Below are 19,894 nucleotides of genomic sequence, written 5' to 3'. Positions count from 1 at the left end.
GCTTTATTCCAAACAAATTAACAGAGAGACCTTTCCTTATTTCTTTGCTTTCTGAAATGCACCCCACTCACCATGTCTCAGGATGAAGGTAGAGAGAGAGCTATGCTGACTTGCACTTCCTGAGGAATTGGCCCACAGTCTTTGGCTGTTTTATCAAAAGGCAAAACTAGACCCTTCCTCCAAAGCAAACATCACTTGGATCAACACAGGGAAATCTTGGAGACTAGAGACAGAGCTTGTCAGCAGACTCCAGCGCTGCTGGTGCTTCAGGGGAGCAAATGCCAGTGTTGAGGCCCTCCTCTGACAGCCTGTGTGCACTGCCATGTTGGCATATACAGACAGGAGAGGGGCTGTCTCCTAAGACCTAAGCCTTAGAGGTCATTTTAGAAGTTCATAGTCAACTGCTCCAATTGCACTTGACTCTAATGCAAATATTAGCTGTAACTAATACAATTCACCTCGGGAAGTCACAGCAAAAACCTAGTTTGGGTTCTTATGCAGCCTGAGAAATAAGTAGAGCAGATCTAAGGCTGAAAGCCAAGAATGTGGTACCTGGGCTTCATCGGAAGCCCCCAAAGCAGTTTTTTAGTACAGCTCAGTCACATCCTCGAAGACTTTTCAGACTTACCACTGCAGTTCCTCAGTGGGAAAAAGCAGTGCTCTGCCCTGGCACCTCTAGACCTGGTAGTTCATAGCCCCAGCACCTTTGGACTTGCTGCATCAGTTATGAAAGTACAAAAATTGCTTAAGCCCCAGTATCTCTTTTATTACCAATTAAGCACTCGGGCAGAGTTTCCTTTGAGGACTAGTAGGCAGCAATTTGATGCTGATGTTCTCTTTGTGAGGAGTGCAGGGAATGTGGGGACAGGCTGGGAGATGCAGCACTTTGTGGGCAGGAAAGGCACCTGCTTTCAATGGATAAATAAGCACAGAAAACCCTCCAAATGCTCCCAGTAAATGGGAAGGGAGAAACTGGTCCCAGCCGCCATGGTGAATCCAGCTGTTCACAGGGCTCCAGAGTTGTCCCGCTGCTAGGCAGGCAGGTCCTGTGGTTTGGAGGCGATAATTAATCTGTGCTCCTTGGGCAGATAATGCTAGTGGGAAGTAACCTGGCAGCAGTGCAACACAGTCTGCACGCTGAGCCCTGTGAAGAGCAGTGATGTGGTCAGTCGGCAGAGGATAAAGTAGGGAGACAGGGCAATTTTCTGCCCAAACAATGCCAGTTGCAGCAGCCTCAGTCCTGAAGGAGCACATCTGGCTGAGAACAGGCAGCAGGGAGTGCTGGCCCCATACAGAGCCTGCAGTGGGTGGGGCCCCCACAACTCCCTTCTCAGCAGGCTTTGCTCTCCCCCCACATTTTTATAATGAGTTGCTTTTGGGTTGGCATCATTCAGCATGCACAGGAGATGGAGAAACTCATAGGCATGCACCCAGGGCCCTGCCTTCCAGAGCCATGTGATGGCATCAGAACCTCAGCTACAGAATGGGAGTAGCCTTTCTGGTGGCAAGGACAGCATTAGAATGGGCCCTTGAGGGTAAGTCATGCGACACTGTCTGTAGCCAGCCTCCTGCAGAGGGAGCAGCAGCCATTAGAGCCAGAGAAGAAGCAAGGCTGGCTCCCAACCCACCGCCAGAGCAGACCAGGCTGTAATGCCATTCTAGAGCCCTGGTGGTAACTTTTCCCATAGTTCTGAATGCAATATCACTGTCCCATGGCCCTGAGTTTGCCCAGCCAGGAGAATAAGGTGCAGGATCCTAGCCTCTGATCCTGCTGATGTGTTTCTTTCATCTTCTCTAAGGTGGAGAACAGCTCCTTCGTGCAGAAGAGTCTGCTTGCCCTTCCGCAGAAGCTGGAGGAGGTGCTGGTAGTGGTTGCGGGGCGCGCTCTGGAAGAGAACGAGGCAGAGGATGTGGAGCTGCCAGTCTCCCAGAACTTCACCTTTTATAATCCCAAGACCAGTAAGCAAGCAAAACCAAGCTGGTCCTAGATGAAGTTCAGGTCAAACCCAGTCTTACATATAGCTCCAGCAGTATTTCAGTGGTGCACATTGCTGAATAACTGCAGTATTGGAGCACTTGTACTGTTGGAGGTATTACATCTAGAGGGGTGAGGCAGTGACTATATGCACACTAGGGATTCTCCAGCTGCCCTGTTAGAGCCACTCTCCATCCCCTGTGTGCTGCTGAATTAATGCTAAGCAGATGGAACACTGGATTTGGCCCTAAAAGTTTTGGGGGCAAAGGCTATATTGCAATAGATACGCAGTCTTTCTGTTTTAACCTTTTCCCCTTGGGAGAGAGAAATTTCTGCAGTTACTGTGTGTTCTGGCCTCGTCTTAGCCTCTGCTTGTTACTTTCCCAGCGTAGGATCTGGAGGATGAGCACTCATACAGCTCACCATGACTTGTTGTAGCTTTGGCGGTGGCTACTGAGGGTGTGGGGTCCCCTACAGAGGATGAAGGACCAGACATCAGGAGACCTGCCTTCTCTTCCCCGCTCGGGCGTTGGCTTGGCCAAGTCACATAGGCCCGATAGTTTTAAGCAGAGGGGCTCAAATTCAGTGGCTACTTTTGAAAATATCGGCATCTCTTCAGTTTCCTGTCTGTTAAGTGGGGATAATGCCAAGTCACCTTTGAAATGCCAGGTCTTATTGTTTGTATAAGATACATGTGACGGTGCTGAGAACCAGCAGCTGAACTAGCACTCTGGTCACTGGATGGGCAGTTGGTGTCCCTAGTGAAAGGCTGACCCAGGGAAACTGGGGCTAATTGCTAGATCAGTCTGAGTTGGGCACGCTAAGCAGCTAGTTAACCCATTAACTGGGAAAGAAGAAAGGCACACAGGAAGGAAGTGTGAGCTGGGAACGAGAGACAGAAGGAGAGAGTGGGAGAGGCTAGTAGGGCAGCGTGACAGGTGATCACTGTCTGAAGAAATCTCTGTCTTCTCTTCTCTCTGGCAAAGGGGTGTGTAGTTTGCATGTAACTGGAAACACGGACATGTCGTTTACTGGTTTTAATCTCAAGCACCACCCTTTAAAGGCCTGGGCAGCAAATCCATTCACAAACAGGAGGCATTAGAGCCATTTGTGTGAAAAGGCAGGAGCTGAGGGCCAGGCCCTGTTACTCTGCACAGGCTCAGTCAGACCCTATGCACAAGAACGAATGGAGCGTCTCAGCTCTTGTCTCCCCGTAGACCAAAAAAGAGTTGCTTCCCCTGCCCCGCCTTCCTTCACAGGATGCTGGATCCTGGTTCCACTGAAGCCCACAGCAAAACTCTCACTGACTCCAGTGGAACCATATTTGGCTGATGGCAAGCAGTTTATTCCGACTATTGCTCATTCTTCCTGTAGGAAAGCACAGTGGCCTTCCTCCGAGCCTGGGCCCGAGGAAGGGCCACAAGGACCAGATCAGGCCCTGAACAGGCCGGCAGCTCAGTCTGCCTGGCAACCGGGGAGCCGGCCACCGATAGGTTCCGCCGGCCGGCCAACCCGGCAGCAGGGGGGCGGAGCCTCAGTAAGGGCTGTAACTACAAAAAGCAGACCCTGTTGCTCAGTAGGGAGAGAGCTGCCGCCAGAGGCAGACGTGCCATCCTGCCGGCTACAGCAAAGGCCCGAACCGAACCGAACCGAACCGAACCGGGCTGGGCCTCCGCCCCAGGTGAATGCCTCCCAGCACAGAGGCCCCAGGAGCGACCCCAATGGCCCACCTCTAAGGGCTGGAAAGGGCCTCCGGGCCCTCTAGACTGGCCTAGGCTTACAGGCCTGAAGGACTGGGCCAGGCCTCGGGGCCCGAGCGACTGGGCCAAGCCCCCTGAGACAGAGGGCTGGGAATTCCCCCCTGAGACTGGCCCCGATTTGGAAGAGCTGCCGGAAGCCGAGCCCTCAGAGGCAGGACCTGACCTGGAGGAGCTGCCTGAGGCTGAGCCCTACCCCGATCCCTGGGACCTGGAGGAGCAGCCCCTCACCGAGGAGCTCCCTGCCTTGCCGCCCGTGGACGAGGAGAGACTGACTGGTTTGCCCCGGGCGGTGTACCCCAGCGACCCTGAGGAACCAGAAGACGCAGGTACCGGGGGATACGGGGAGGAAGTGGCCCAGGGACAGCCATAGGTGCGGCTGTACAAGGGGCAAGCCCTGTCGGCGTGTTGCGGCGGGAGCCCTGCCGACTGAGTGGCAAAGCCTTTGCCATTGCTAGGACCCTGGGCTGGGACGCAGTGGAGTCAGGTGGGCCTGCGTCCCCCTTCCTCCCCCCCCTGTCCTCGCTGCCCAGGGAGTGAATATCGTCCCCTGCTCTCCCGACTAGAGGACACTGCTTCCTCGCCCGCCCCACCCTGCCAAGGGCCAGGGCGATAGACTGTTGGCTTGTCCGCCCTGCCTGAGGGCCTGGAAAACGGCCCCTGCAGACGCTAATATCTCCTTTTTGTTGGAAGGTGCAGCGGTCTTCTTCCGAGCCTGGGCCCGAGGAAGGGCCACAAGGACCAGACTGGGCAGGAGCCCATCTTACACGTGGTCGAGAATGCAGGCAACCCCCCACCCCGACACAAAGGGGGGCTGCCAGTGTCAACGCTCCCTAGGAGTGTGGGCGTCGACTGACCTGACAATGGATGCTGACAAGTTGATTAATTGGTGGACCGAAGCACAGCAGCAGCACCAAATGGCTCAAATGCAGCAGCAACAGCAACTCCTGCAGACACTCGGTTCCCAGCAGCAGCAACTGTTGCGGGACCTGGGGGCCCAGCAACAGGAACTTCAACGGCAGCTCATGCAGCAGCTGAGTGGCCGTACGGGGCCAGCAACAGCTGAGTGGCCGTACGGGGCCAGCAAGCCCCGGGCTGGACGAGACTTCAGGCCGAGGCTCACCCATCACCTGGCTTCAGCCGCGCCTCACTAAGATGGGACCTGCAGATGACCCCGAGGCGTTTTTGGTGACTTTCGAGCGGGTGGCCATGGCCACGGGTTGGGACCCGGACCAGTGGGCAACCCTCCTGGCCCCCTACTTGACAGGGTCCTCCCAGGCGATCTATCGGGCCCTGGGCAATGAAGAGGCCCAAGACTATGCAACTATGAGAGCTGCGATCACGGATGCTCTGGACATTAGCCCGGAGACCTACCAACGGTGGTTTCAGGAAAAGACTTTCTCCCCCAGGGCCCAACCCGGGCCGTGGCCCAGGAGCTCTGGGACGCCGGCGGGCGCTGGCGCCAACCAGAGCAGAACATGGCACCCGCTGTGGCAGAACAGGTAGTCCTAGAACAGTTTTTACACATCCTGCCGACCCAGGGGAGGACCTGGGTGATCAGGCACCACCCCACCACTCTGACGGAGGCAGCTCACCTGATGGAGGACTTTCTGGCCACTGAGAGGCCCATCGGGCCCACGACTATGGGCCCCAGCCAGGCCGGACCCGTTGGAGCCGGGAAATCTCCTCCCGGGTCAAGCCCCCGACCTCCCAAGAGCCTGGAGCCGAGCCGCAGCCGGCCCCTGAATCGACCGCCCCAGGGACCCGGGACCCTGCTTCGCCTGCAGCCAGCAGGGACACCTATACCGGCAGTGCCCAACCCTGAGCTGCATCTACGGAATGGTGTATGCTGGAGAAGGGCAGGCCTGGGGCCTCTCTGGCCCAAAGCCCACTATCCCGGTGGGCCTGGCCGGGAGACGGGTCGAGGCCCTCATCAACTCCAGATGTGGGCAGACCCTGATCCTGTGGGGCCTGGTCCCCGAGGATGGGAAACCGCTGGGCAAGGTTGGCCTGCGTTGTATTCACAGGGACCTGCGGTATTATCCGACCATGCCGGTCCCTCTAACCATCGGACCCCAGACCTGCATCCTATCCATAGGGCTGGCATCTCATCTACCCTACCCGGTGATCCTCGGGTGGGACTAGCCCAACTTTGCGGGGGTCCTTCAACAAGCCGGTCCCACCAAGGACCCCGATGCCGGGGCCCCCAAGGGAGAATCCCCCAAGGCACCCGATCCACCAGAGGGCGAGGGCCAGCCGGACTCCACCGCCACGCTGGACCCAGAGACCAAGGAACCAGAAGGCGGGACGGGCCCAACAGACGGAGATCCGCCGCCCTTGGGCGACCCCTGCTGACTTCTGCCGAGACCAGAGGGAGGGCCCCACCCTCAGCCGGGTGTATGAACAGCTGGCTGTGGTGGATGGGACACCGACCGACCCCCAACGAGCTGCCCAGTGGCCTCGGTTCGAGTTACGGCGGGACCGGCTATACTGCCTGGAGAGGAACCTGCAAACTCAGGAACCCCACGCCCAACTGGTGGTACCTCAACCCCACCGTAAGGCCATTTTACGGTTGGCCCATGATGTCCTGGCGGCTGGGCACCTAGGTGTGGACAAGACCCTAGCCCAAGTCCTCTCTCGATTTTACTGGCCGGGCTTACACCGGCAGGTCCGGGACTACTACGCCTCCTGCCCCGAATGCCAGCGAGTGGCACCAGCACGAGTCCCGCAGGCAGCAGCAGGAGTCCCGCGAGCCCCCCTTGTCCCCATCCCCGTGGTTGGGACCCCCTTTCAAAGGGTGGCCGTAGACCTGGTGGGGCCCCTAGAAAGGAGCGTGGCCGGGTTCCGCTACCTCCTGGTCCTAGTCGAGTACGCCACCCGGTTCCCCAAGGCCATCCCCCTGAGGAATGCCACTGCTCGGACGGTGGCCAGTGAACTCGTTAAGGTGTTCGCCCAAGTCGGGCTCCCCCGGGAGCTACTAACCGACCAGGGAACCAATTTCACCTCCCGATTGCTACGAGAGGTGTGTGCCATCCTCGGGATTTGGAAACTCAGGACCTCCGTCTACCATCCCCAAACTGATAGCCTAGTCGAACGGTTCAACCATACACTAAAACACATGCTGCGGAAGTTCCCACCAGAGGACCTGCGGTGGTGGGACCAACTCATCCTGCCCTTATTCCTTGCCATCCAAGAAGTCCCACAGGCCCCCTACGCAGTTTTCCCCATTCGAGCTTTTGTATGGCCGTCAACCCCGGGGGATCCTGGACTTAATGAGAGAACACTGGGAGCAGGCTCCATCACCCTCGCAAGTGATGCTCCAGTATGTGCTCACCCTACAGGACAACCTCCGCCAAGCTGGGACATTGGCCAAGGAAAACCTGCAAGCCGCACAGCAGAGGCAGGCCCAGTCCTACAACCAGGGGGCCCGCACCCGATCTTTTCAGCCCGGGGACCAGGTCCTAGTACTGCTGCCCTCCGCGGATTCCAAGCTGCTCGCCTGATGGCAGGGACCCTATGAGATCCTCCGGGCTGTGGGGCCCGTGAATTATGAGGTCCACCAACCCGATCGGTGGAAAAAGAGGCAGGTGTACCACGTGAACCTGTTTAAAACCCTGTCGGGAGCGAGAAGGACTCTTGATCAACCCGCAGCCCCCTGACCCAGAGCTGGGCCCCCTGATACCCAAACAGGAGGAAACAGGGGATCCCCAACTCGGGGACACCCTGAGTGGGCTGCAGATCCGACAGGCGAGACACCTGATTGAGACCTTTGCCACCACCTTCACCGCCACTCCTGGAAAGACCGACCAGGTGTACCATGTCATAGAGACTCAACCCGGTGAGATCGTGCGGACAGGCGCCCGCTCACTGCCCCGCCACCTTCAAGCGGCAGTAGAGGAGGAGGTCTGGGCCATGTTACGCCTGGGAGTCGTTGAGCCCTCGACGAGTGAGAGGTGGAGCCTGGTGGTACTAGTGCCCAAGCCTCATGGATCCCGGTGCTTTTGTATTGATTTTCGGCGCGTCAATGAAATTTCCAAGTTCGATGCGTACCCCATGCCTCGTATTGACGAGCTACTCAACCGGCTCGGAGAGGCCCAGTATTTCTCCACGCTCAACCTAACAAAGGGGTACTGGCAGATCCCCCTGGCTGCCGGCTCTCGGGAGAAAACGGCCTTCGCAACGCCTAGCGGCCTATGCCATTTCATCCGCATGCCCTTCGGATTACACGGGGCCCCTGCGACCTTCCAGAGGCTGATGGATCAGCTTTTGGCCCCCCATATAAATTACGCCACCGCCTATTGGACAATGTTGTCGTCAATAGTCGAGACTGGGGTGACCACCTCAACCAGGTGACCGCTGTGCTGAGGACCCTCCGTGACACAGGCTTGACCGTCAACCCCCAAAAGTGCCGCATTGGGTGGCGAGAAACAATGTACCTGGGCTATACTTTGGGCCAAGGGACCCTGTGACCCCTAGTTAGCAAGGTGCAAGCTCTGCGGGAATATACGCAACCGACCACCAAGAAACAGGTCAGACAGTTTCTAGGGCTGGCCGGGTACTATCAATGGTTTGTGCCAAGCTTCGCCACCCTCATGGCACCACTTACGGACTCCTTGCGGAAAGACCAACCACTCCGCATCCAGTGGACCCCGGAACGGGACCGAGCCTTCATCACGCTCAAAGAGGCCCTGTGTCACGAGCCCATTCTCCACAGCCCCGATTTTACTCGACCCTTCATAGTACAAACGGATGCCTCAGCCGTTGGGCTGGGGACTGTACCGACACAGCTATTTGACAGGGAGAAGCACCCCATCCTCTACCTAAGCTGCCAGCTGTTCCCTCGGGAGGAGCGTTATGCAACGGTGGAAAAGGAGGCGCAAGCTGTAAAGTGGGCCCTGGAAGCCCTACGATATTACCTACTGGGAAGCCCTTTCACCATTGTTATGGACCACGCCCCTCTTTGCTGGCTCCAACATATGAAAGAGACCAATGCCCGGGTGATGCGGTGGTACCTCACCCTGCAGCCGTTCGCCTTTACCGTCGAACACCGCGCAGGGCGGAACCATGCGGATGCCTTATCCCAGATGGACCCACCAGAGCCAGCCAGCCCTGGAGACCGGGGGCTGGACTTGAGGGAGGGGGAGTGTGTAGGAAGGCGCAGTGGCCTTCCTCCAAACCTATGCCCGAGGAAGGGCCGCAAGGACCAGATCAGGCCCTGAACAGGCTGGCAGCTCAGTCTGCCCAGCAACCGGGGAGCCGGCCACTGATAGGTTCCGCCGGCCAGCCAACCTGGCAGCAGGGGAGCAGAGCCTCAGTAAGGGCTGTAACTACAAAAAGCAAGCCCTGTTGCTCAGTAGGGAGAGAGCTGCCACTGGAGGCAGACCTGCCATCCCGCCGTCAACAGTGAAGGCCCAAACCAGGCAAGGCCTCCGCCCCAGGTGAACGGCTCCCAGCACAGAGGCCCCGGGAGTGACCCCAGCGGCCCGCCTTTAAGGGCTGGATAGGGCCTCTGGGCTCTCTAGACTGGCCTAGGCCTACAGGCCCGAGCGACTGGGCTGAGCCCCCTGAGACGGAGGGCTGGGAGTTCCCCCCTGAGGTTGGCCCCGACTTGGAAGAGCTGCCAAAAGCCGAGCCCCCAGAGGCGGGACCTGACCTGGAGGAGCTGCCTGAGGCTGAGCCCTACCCCGATCCCTGGGACCTGGAGGAGCTGCCCCTCGCCGAGGAGCTCCCCGCCTTGCCGCCCGTGGATGAGGAGGGACTGGCTGGTTTGCCCCGGGCGGTGTACCCCAGCGACCCTGAGGAACCAGAGGACGCAGGTGGCGGGGGATACGGGGAGGAAGTGGCCCAGGGACAGCCATAGGTGTGGCTGTACAAGGGGCAAGCCCCATCGGCGTGTTGCGGCGGGAGCCCCGCCGACTGAGTGGCAAAGCCTTTGCCACTGCTAGGACCCTGGGCTGGGACGCAGTGGAGTCGGGTGGGTCTGCATCCCCCTCCTCACCCCTCCTGTCCTCGCTGCCAAGGGAGTGAATACCGGCCCCTGCTCTCCTGACTAGAGGACACTGCTGCCCACCCACCCTGCCTGAGCGTCGGGGCGATAGCCTACTGGGCCGCCCACCTGCCCGCCCTGCCTGAGGGCCGGGGCGATAGCCTACTGGGACGCCCGCCTGCCCTGCCTGAGGGCCGGGGCCACGGCCCCTATGGACACTAATATCCCCTTTTTGTTGGAAGGCGCAGCAGCCTTCCTCCAAGCCTGGGCCTGAGGAAGGGCTGCAAGGACCAGACCGGGCAGGAGCCCATCCTACACTTCCCCAGAGGGCCATGAATGGAGGCCTTACCTGGTGCTGGGAGGGAGAGTCTGTGGTGAGCTATAGTGTCCAAGTGATTTGAAAATGCAGATTAAAAACCAGCAAACCAACAAAGGTGCTTGGCCGCTGTGAGTCTGGTCATGGTTTTTGAGCCCGTACTCAGATGTGAGTCCTTAATGACTTAAAGCTCCCACCATGCTACAAAGCACAGTGCTGGTGGCTAACAAACAAAGTGACCTTGCCAGGGGCTAAACAACCAGCAAATCCTTGACATAAGAGATTTAGACACACACAGTAATGCTAGTTCATCCTAGACTGAAGTCGTTACCAGGGTGATGTAATGCTCTGACTGTCCTTGGCTTTTGTTATTCACTGAACAGCTGCTTTCCCCACAGGCTGATGCTGAGCCGGGAGACTGTCCGGCCACCCAGCAAGCACACAGCCGTATGCTAGCTCTATTCCCCAGGTCACAAGCCCATGACTCAGACTTTCTGCAGTTTGGGTGTGGAGACAGGGCATAATCCTAGCAGAATGATGCAATCACAGGAGACTTTGACAACATTATGAGCACAAGAACCAGAGCTAATTACCACACACTTTCCCCTGTAGCCAGATTAATGTAACCAGGTCTCAGCCTCCCCTGCACTATGTTGTAAGTCCTGTGACAGGGGCTAATGGAGGGTGGTCCTATTTGCAAACTAGGAGGTGGGTGGGTGTCAGCCCACCCACCGCTCAAAGCCCCTCCCCCAGCCTAAGGGGAGGAGCCACTGGACCCAGAATGCAATTGATTTCTTGGGACAACAAATGGAAAAACAGGAAAGGACATGAGGGTCATAGGTATAAACGAAGAGAACCGGAAGGGGACACCGAGCAGAGAGCCCTGGACAGCGCCCACCGCTCCCGGAAGGTGTTGATGGAGCCGGTGGATGCCGCCCAGAAGAACTCTTCCCGGATACTTGAGCAAAGAAAGGAACAGAAATAGGCCCCACAGTCTCAGGGAGCCTCCCCAGCCAACCTCCCCTCCCTGCTGTTATAGATGGTGACTTTGGCCAGGGCCAAGAGGAGGTTGACAAGGAGGTCCTGCAACTTTGTGGGGCCATGGACGGGGTGTGCATAAACAAACAAGTGTGAGGAAAAGTGAGGTTCTGGAGGAGCCAGAAGAGGGGCTGCAGCCTGGTACACTCCAGGTATGCGTGCGCCAGGGTCTCCCTTGTGCCGCAGAAGGGGCAGGTGTCGGGGCGGGGGGGTGAACCGTGTCAAGTACATGCCCGTGCTCATGGCTCCATGAAGGAGCTGCCAACTGATGTCTCTGGTGGGCCGTGAGGTCAAGGTGGAATACAGGCTGGCCCACCGGGGGTCCCCGCCCTCCGTAGGTGGCAGCAGGTCCCGCCATTTTGTGTCGGGGCGGGACGCGAGGGCGGAGAAGTGTAGGGTATCAAGCACGAGCATGTAAAGGTGGTCTCTTGGCGCGGTTCAGAAAAGGACCGGCTGCAGATCGTGCAGCCAGCTCAGTGCATAGGGAAGGGGGGGCCAAGTGGGCTCGCGGGGCTGGGGCCCAATGGAGAGTGCCGGAGGGCCGGGGCTGAGGGGCAGGTGGAGAGCACCCTCTCCCAGGACCCGCTCGAGGTAGGCATGAGCAGCGGGGGGCAAGGCTGGAGTACGCGCTGGGGGTTTTGAAGGGTGGAGAGCCCCATGCGCCAAGCCAGTGCATGGGGGTCCACCCTGTCCCCCCGGTTGTAGTCCAGGAGGTCTCCGATCTTGGTGACTCCCTCCAGGACCAGCCTCCATCGCACCAAGGGGGTCTCCGCCACCTGCACACCGAGTTGGGGATTGTGTAACAGGGGCTCCGCGAGGAGATCCTCCCCCTCGGGGACCAAAGGGGGCCTGGAGGCAGAGACCAGCCTCCAGGTCCGGAGGAGGTCCTGGTAGAAGACCGGCAGCTCGGAGAGGTCACGCGGAAGACCCCTCGGGTGGAGAAAAAAGAGCTGCCAGTCGTATCGGAGCCCTCGGAGGCGGCGGAGGAAGACGTGCGCCAAGTGGCTCCACGCCGGACTACCTGCACCATAAAGGAGTCTCTGAAGGGCCTGGAGGCGGAAGGATGCAGCACAGGCCCTGCCCTCCCTCCTCCGAGGGGAGACTAAGGATCCCTGCAGAGACCCAGTGCAGTCCTGGCCAAAAGAACTCCAGAACTATCTTCTGGAGGTAGGCCAGGAAACTCGGGGTCGGGACCAGGGTGTTGAGACGATACCAGAGCATGGACAGGACCACCTGGTTGAGGACCAGCACCCTCCCCTGAAGGGAGAGGCACCGGAGCAGTTCCGTCCAGCTCCGGAGCCGCCACACCACCCTGTCCATTAAATCTTGCCAGTTCTCTGCCGGGGAGGGATGGGTGGCAGAAAGGTAAATGCCCAGATAGAGCAGCGGACCCGCGCTCCACCGGATGGCTTGAAGTGCGGGTGGGAGGGAGCTCGCCTGCCACCCGGCCACTACCATCAGGCCAGAGCTCTTGGCCCAGTTGACCCGGGCGGAGGAGGCTGCCGAGTAGACGGCCAGGCAGACCTCCAACTGCACCAGGTCGCCCGGGTCCTGGACCACGAGGAGCACATCGTCGGCGTACGCTGACAAGACCAGCCTCAGCGCTGGCTCACGGAGCACCAAACCTGTCATCCTCCGACGGAGGAGACAGAGGAAGGGCTCAATGGCCAGGGTGTACAGCTGGCCCGACAGCGGACAGCCTTGGCGCACTCCACGCCCGAAGCTGACCGGTTCGGTCAGGGCCCAGTTGAGCTTGACCAGGCACTCCGCGAAGGCGTACAACACCCAGAGAAAACCCACAAAGCGGGGCCCGAAGCCGAACGCCCGCAGGGTGCCCAGGAGATACCTGTGGTCCATCCTGTCAAACGCCTTCTCCTGATCCAGAGACAGGAGGGCGAACGACAGACCATCCCTACACCCGAGCTCTAGGAGATCCCGGACCAAATACAGATTGTCGAAGATGGTGCGGCCCGGGACGGTGTAGGTCTGGTCGGGATGGACCACGTCCTGCAGCACGGACCCCAGCCTCAGGGAGACGGCGTTGGCCATGATTTTGTAGTCCGTGCAGAGGAGCGAGATGGGACGCCAGTTCCGGAGGTCGCGGAGGTCCCCCTTCTTGGGCAGCAGGGCGAGCACGGCCCGCCTGCACGACAGGGGGAGCTCTCCGCTGGCCTCGGACTCAGCCCAGACGATGGAGAGGTCCGGGCCGAGGACGTCCCAAAACACGCAGTAGAACTCCACAGTCAGCCCGTCCATGCCCGGGGAATTGTTGGTGGGCATGAGGCGGAGGGCTTCCGAGAACTCGGCCAGAGTGAGAGGGAGCTCCAGCTGGTCCCGGTCGCCCGTGCCGACCATGGGAAGTTCGTTCCAGAGCATCCTGCGGGCGGCGGCATCAGTCGGATCCGGGGAGAAGAGGTCAGCGTAGAAGGCCCGGGCTCTTCCACACATCTCCACCGGATCCATCAGGGGGGCGCCGTCCCCTGCCAGAAGGCAGGTGACATGCTTCCAGGCCCCCTGTCATTTCTCCAGGGCGTAGAAGAAGCGGGAGCTGCGATCCATCTCCCGAAGGAGACGGATGCGGGATCGAACGAAGGCACCCCGAGCCCGAAGGTCTTCGAGGGCCCGGAGCTCCTCCCGCTTCTCCCGGCATGCTCCGCAGAGGGATGGATCCTTGGGGCTGGCGGCTAGACGCCTCTCCAGCGCTAAAACATCCCGCTCCAACTGCTCTATCCCCGCATCCCTCCGCTGGCTGGCCCCCCAAGTGTAGTCGCGGCAGAAGAGCCAGGCGCACACCTTCCTCATGTCCCACCAGCGCCACGCCGAGGGAAAGGCGCGCCTCTACCCCCGCCAGGCCAGCCAGAACTCCCAGAAGACGCCACGAAGCCCACATCCTCCAGCAGGCTGTTGTTGAAATGCCAGTAGGCTGGCCCCGGCCTCTCTGCCGTCAGAGAGCCCGTCACGGTCACCAGATGGTGATCCGAGAACGGGGCCGGCTGTACGCTGGAGGAGTGGGCCTGCAAGAGATGGTGACAAGAGAAATAGATGCTGTCCACCCAGGAGTGGCTCGACCGATCTTCCCCCACCCGGACAAAGGTGAAGGTGATGGTGTCGTCCGGGTGGTGGTCGCGCCAGACGTCCACCAGGGAGTGGTGGTCTATAATCTCCTGGAGGACGGCAGCAGCGGCCTGGCACTGCTCGGTCCCCATGCGGTCCCGCTCCTCAAGGGTGGTGTTAAAGTCCCCGCCCAGGACCAGGCACTCATGAGGATCCAGAGCACCGAGGAAGGCGGCAGCCTGCTGAAAGAACTGCACCCGCTCCGGGCCTGCAGTCGGGGCATAGACATTGACGAGGTTCAATGTCAGCCCCTCCATGCGGACCCGGAGGTGCAGCAGATGGCCCGACACAACCTTGGTGATCCCCAGCACCTCGGGCTGCAGGTTGGGGGAGAACAAGTGCACCCCGTCTCCCCACTCCAGCCACCAGCTGGCCTCAGCGGCTGGGTCCATGTGGGTCTCCTGAAGGAACGCCACGGTGTACCCCCCCTCCCGAAAGGAAGAAGAGCACCTGCGGAGACCCGTCCTGCAGCCCCTGGTATTTAAGGTGGCGAAAGTGACAGACATTATGAGGAGGACTGGGGGGGACCTTCGCGGCTGGGAACACCAGAGGTCCTCGCTGGGCTCCGCAGCAGCCTGTGACCGGTCCCGAAGGCTATCAGGGCGTCACGGAAGCTCCTTCAATGTGGCCCTCACGGCCCGGAGGACGCGGTGGAAATCCCCTCAGCGCTGCAGCGTGAGCTGCACCCGGTTCCAGGTACCACATGAGTCCTGGAGAAAGGTGCGCAGCTCTTCGCGCAGCGCCTCGGGAGGCTCGTCCTCCAGCCCAGCCCCTGCAGCAGCCCCACTGCCGGATGGGGCAGATGATGGGGGCAGCGACGGAGGGAAGACAGCAGCCCCTAAGGGCTGGGAGTGGTAAAAATAAAGGCCGCCTCCTGGGAGCTCACCAAAGGGAAAGAGACAACTCCAGGGGCGGCGGGGGCACAGGTAGTGGGGGGGGGGGAGTTGGAGGAGGGGCAGGGCCAAGGAGAAGGGTAGGAGTTGAGATAGGGTCAAGGTCGTTGCAGGGGACAGGGAGAGTAACAGGGTCAGGAGCGGGGTCCACGGTGGCTAGGCCAGTGGGGTGTGGTGTCTCCGGATCGGGGCCAGGAGCTGGAGGTTCGGGCAAGGCAGGGGGGACGGCCTCAGGGCCGGGCTTAGGAGCTGCACCATCCGCGGCCCCACACTCCTGGGGAGGGGTGACTGGGTCAACGGGCGGCCATCCCATGCTGGAGAGCGGGGAGTCCAGCTGCCTGGGGCCTGACTGTTCAGTTCCAGTCATTGCTCCGAGGGCTGCAGTGGCGGCAGCGGAGGCGGCACCGTTGACCAGTTGGGGAGAAAGGCCTGGAATGATCCGGGGGACAGGTGCAGGGCCAGCGGCTGGGGAAGGGAGGGAGGGGAAAGGGGAAGGTGGCCGAGGGCCATCCTCAGCCGAACCCTCTGGGCGAGGAGGGTTGTCCACCCCCAGACACGCTGGGTCAGGCCCAAGGCATCTATCTCCTCCATAAGGGAGGAGAAGTCTCCCTCTGCTACCACGAGGTCCTCCTCGGTGGGGACCGAGGAGGAAGCAACCTCAGCACCAGCAGAGGGTGCAAGGGGCGTGGGGGCAGAGGGGCATCTGGCCGGGGACTCCTCAAGGAGGGACTCTAGGAGGGAGATGGTACTACCCACAGCTGCCGCTGCAGTCTCCTCGGCCGATGCCACGCACCGGGCCCCTGCAGGAGGCATGGCGGAAGGCCCGGGACCAGCAGCCCCCTTGCGGGACTTGTAGGGGCATTCACCCCCCTCGGCAACAAGGGGGAGGGAGTGCTAGGTCCCGGTCTTGCGCTTGCTGCACTTACTCTGCACGAGCACCCAGCCCTCCGAGGTGGAGGGCTGGGCGGTGGGGACAGGGCCAGGGGGCAAGAGCGCAGAGGACAGAGTATGGGAAAGCGGGGGCGGGGCAGTGGGGAAAGGAAAGGCCTCCCCCTGGGGTGAGCCCCCTCCAGCGCCTGCTAAAGGCGGCCCTGGCCCCCTCCCCTCCGCAGGCCCTGCCAGACTGCTCCAGGCGTCAGCAGGGCCCGCCCGCTTGTCTGGGCGCGCTGGGGGAGGCACCCCCGGGGCCTGAGCGGAGGTGGCAGTCGATGGAGGAGGGGCAGCCACAGGGACTGCATGGCTGGGGAGGGCGCCGCCGCTGGTCTGGCTGGCACCCCCCTGGGTCCCGGGGGTCCTGGGCTCCCCACTTTGCCGGGCCAGGGGGCAGTCCCTCCGGATGTGCCCCGTGGCCCAGCAGAGGAAGCACCGGGTCTCTCCTGTGCTGTAATGGACCCGATATTGGGCCCCTTGATGGGGCACCAGAAATGACCCCTCTAGCGCTGCCACGCACTGCCAGCAGCAGCTGGAGCTGCACCCACCGGCGGAAGAACAGGACGTGGAGGAGGGCGGGGTCCTTACAGCCGAGGGGAAGCAGGCTGATGGTGGAGATGGGCTTCCCCAGGGCAGAGAGGAAAGGCAAAAGGGCGGCATTGGGGAGGAAGGGCGGGACGGAGGTGAGGACCACCCGTACGCCCAGGTCTTCCAGGGGCTTCACGGGGACGTGGATGCCCCCTACCGCCATGCCTGTCACCACCGCCTCCTGGGCGGCGGCCTTGGATGCCAGGAAGAATACCACCTTCCCATACATCTTCGAGGCTGCCACCATGGCTGTGGGCCCTACCACCCACGCCAATGCCCACACGTAGGTTTCTATGTGGGGCGAGGCAGGCACCAGGAGGCAGCGGACCCTATGCCTCCTGGTAAGGGTGGGGAAGGGGCCCTGGCCTCCAGGGATGGTGCTGGAGGCGGCGGTCAGGCCAGATGATGTGGCGGCATGAGGGGGACCCGCAGCAACCTGGGCGTACGCCCTGGGAGCGGCACCACCCACAGAGCTAGTGGAGGGAACAGCCAGGGAAGGGACAACTGGGGAGGGAGCAGGCCCCACCAAGGGCGGGGTTGCCGTCTGGGCAGGGCCTTTGCCCTTTTTCTTCCCTTGGCCCTTTTTCCTGGCCGAGGGCGTAGCCCCTGGAGCAGGGGGGGGGGGTAGCTGGGGCAGTGGCAGAGTCCCTAGAGTCCCCACCCATGGTGTCTGCTGCTGGAGCCCTGGGCCCGACAACCGGTGGCCCGGTAGGGGCGGCGAGGCCAGATGCCTTGGATGGGAGTGGGGGCTCAGGGCATGGGGCAGGAGCGTCCAGGGAGGGGGTCCCAGCCCCAGACACGCACACCATCCTGGGAGGAGGTAGGACGCAGCAGGAAGGGCGGAAGTTAAGGGGGCGGGCAGAGGAGGCGAGAGGGAGGGGAAGTAGCAAGGGAGGGGCGTGGGGGCAAGGGTGGAGGGGCAGGGGGAGTAAGGGAGGTGGGGAGGTGGAGAAGGGGGAGGGGGAAGGAGGGAGGAGGTGAACCACTCCTCCCCGCTAGGCTGAAAGCAGGGGGGAGGGCACCAGGACAAATGAATGGGGGGGGGCCCAAACCAGGCAGGGGTGCAGGGGACACACTCACCAGCCCTGGGTGGAACACCGGCTCCTCCGGCTGCACTGGGGGTGGGGGCTAAATCAACTTAGGGGAGTTCAGTGTGCAGGGGGGGGGAAAACTTAAAAGGGGGGGTCAATTAAAAGAAGCCATGAGCACTGGGGGGCAGGAGCACAAGGGCCAGAGGAAAAGGGGCAACAGGGAAACTGCCACCGGCAGGGGAATGGGTGGCACTTGGGGCAGGAGCAGGGCTGGGGAGGCTCAGGGGCAAACCCCTGGAGTCGGGCGGGGCAGGGAACAAACACTCAGGGGCTGGGGGGGGGGCAAGCAAACAAACCAGAAGGGGACCAAAGCAAGAAGGGCAGGGCAAACAACCTAACACAAACAAACAAAGCAAAGAACAAACTACAAGGGGGGCAGTAAGGGGAGGGGGGAGCCCAAGCATTGGGGCAGCTATAGGGAAGGGGGAGCAAAAAGGGGGAGGGCAGGGGAGCCCCCAAGCATGGGGGCTAGGAGGGTAGGGACAGCAGGGACGGGGTGCTCACAGCAAGAGCAGCAGAAGGGAGAAGTAGCTGGCCAGGAGAAAGCGCGCTGCTACAGCTGGAGGGGGTGGTGGTAGGGAGGCCCCTCATGCACCCACTCCCCCCTGGCAGGCCAGGGGAGGCAGGAAGGATAGTGGGGCCCCCAAAAGCAAAGGGGAAAGCAGCAGGAGGAGCTCCCCAAGGCAGCAATCTCCCCAGCAGCAGGTGGAGGGTGGTAGAAGGACACTAGGTAAGCCCAAGAATGACTAAGGCCCTGTTCCCCTAGCAGCTGCCCAAGAGTTCCTTCAGGCTGATTAGGGCCAGCTGAGGCCATGGCCAGCTGAGACCAGTTAGGGTCAGCTAAGGCCAGGATCAGCTGAGACCAATTAAGGACTGCCTGGGAGCGGATATAAGCCCCGGCCAGCCCGATAGGGTGCTTTTGGAGTCTGGAGTAGGAAGTGTGAGTGGTAGGAGCTAGAGAAAAGCAGGGGCTTGCCTGCTGGAGAGGCTACTTAGCTTTGACAAAAACCAGGGTAGGGAAGCAGCCCAGAGGGAATATGTATGTAGTGCCTTGTAGCAGCAGCAGCAGCAGCAGCAGCAAGCTATCATCAGCCAGGGTCTCTGGGCTGGTGTCCGAAGAAGAGGGTGGGCTTGGACACCCTCTACCCTGACTGCCCCTGGACCAACCAGATAGCCTCCCCCTGTCCTGGAGAAGAGGTTTCCCCCTCCCCCCCCCATTCCCCTGCCTTAGAATTTAAGGTCCCGAGGGCCTGGTTTGGACTGCAGGGGGCCGGAAGGAAGATGGGGCAGAAGCGAGATGGCCGCCATCTTAAGACTGGTGGGGACCCGGGGTGGCCATTTTGTGCTCACTGCAATGAGAAAGCACTTGGCCCACGGGAGCCCGAAAGCCACCCTACCACAGTCCCTTGAAGTCAAAAGATTCCCACTGACAGCAGACTGCAAAGCCGTTTTAATTCAGGCATGCTCTAGTGTTGTCCAGAGGAGATCTTATATACGCTCCAGTCCCAGTGCAATAGTCTGTGGGGAGCAGCGTAGACACACATGCTATGAAAAGTGTAAGCTATCTCATGCATCCTGGCACACAGGTGTGGGGCATTTCCCCTCCTACCTTGTACAGCATGGCACAGACCAGTATAGTGGCACCTCGAGGCAGATACAGAATTTCCAGGACATTTTTACAGTAATGGGGCCAGATTCCAGGGAGGTGTAAATGTAATGTCATTGAAGGAAATAGGCCAGATCTCTAGCAGGTGTAAATTGGTGTAGCTCTATTGAAGTCAGTGGAACCGTGGTGATTTATACCAGGGATATAAAGTTTATACACCAGGGACAGGGATTGAGCCCACAGAGTCAAAAGATTTCCATTTTAAGGGCAGGTTTATTTGAAATGATTTAAGACCTGCGGGTGGAGCCAGGGACCCATGTGGGTAAGAAAAGGGGAACCGGTTGGATCAGAATTACATGTGTAAGCATTCCTCCCGCATCCCCAACCTCTGGATCCTGGGTTACAGCAGAGGGGCTGGGGAACACTGGTGTGTTTTCTAAGGCAGCCTGCAGAACACTGTTTAGAATAGAAAGGGAGCCCTTCTTAGGCTTCCTGCTTTCCTTTCCAAGAGTATATCCTGAGTAACATGAACTGCAGTTGTACAACTAAAGGTATTGCAAAAACTTGATGGTGTTTGGCCAGCTTTTGTTATTGGGGAGT

The 19,894-nt window shown here is 60.3% G+C and overlaps 1 protein-coding gene across 1 annotated transcript in view; it reads left to right on the top strand.

Moving 5' to 3' along the window:
• Positions 1–19,894, top strand: part of KLHL30 (kelch like family member 30) — a 46,950-nt gene that overhangs the window by 4,086 nt on the left and 22,970 nt on the right. Inside the window, exon 3 of the mRNA XM_067539029.1 lies at positions 1,827–1,959. Coding sequence (XP_067395130.1) covers positions 1,827–1,959 — 133 coding nt within the window. The remainder of the gene's footprint in view (positions 1–1,826; positions 1,960–19,894) is intronic.

Source organism: Emydura macquarii, unplaced genomic scaffold (assembly GCF_026122565.2).
Source record: "Emydura macquarii macquarii isolate MOO-44397 ecotype Brisbane River unplaced genomic scaffold, CSIRO-AGI_Emac_v2 contig_499, whole genome shotgun sequence".
Taxonomy (NCBI): domain Eukaryota; kingdom Metazoa; phylum Chordata; order Testudines; family Chelidae; genus Emydura; species Emydura macquarii.
Note: the sequence above shows the minus strand (reverse complement) of the source record. Positions and strands in the feature narration are given on the sequence as shown.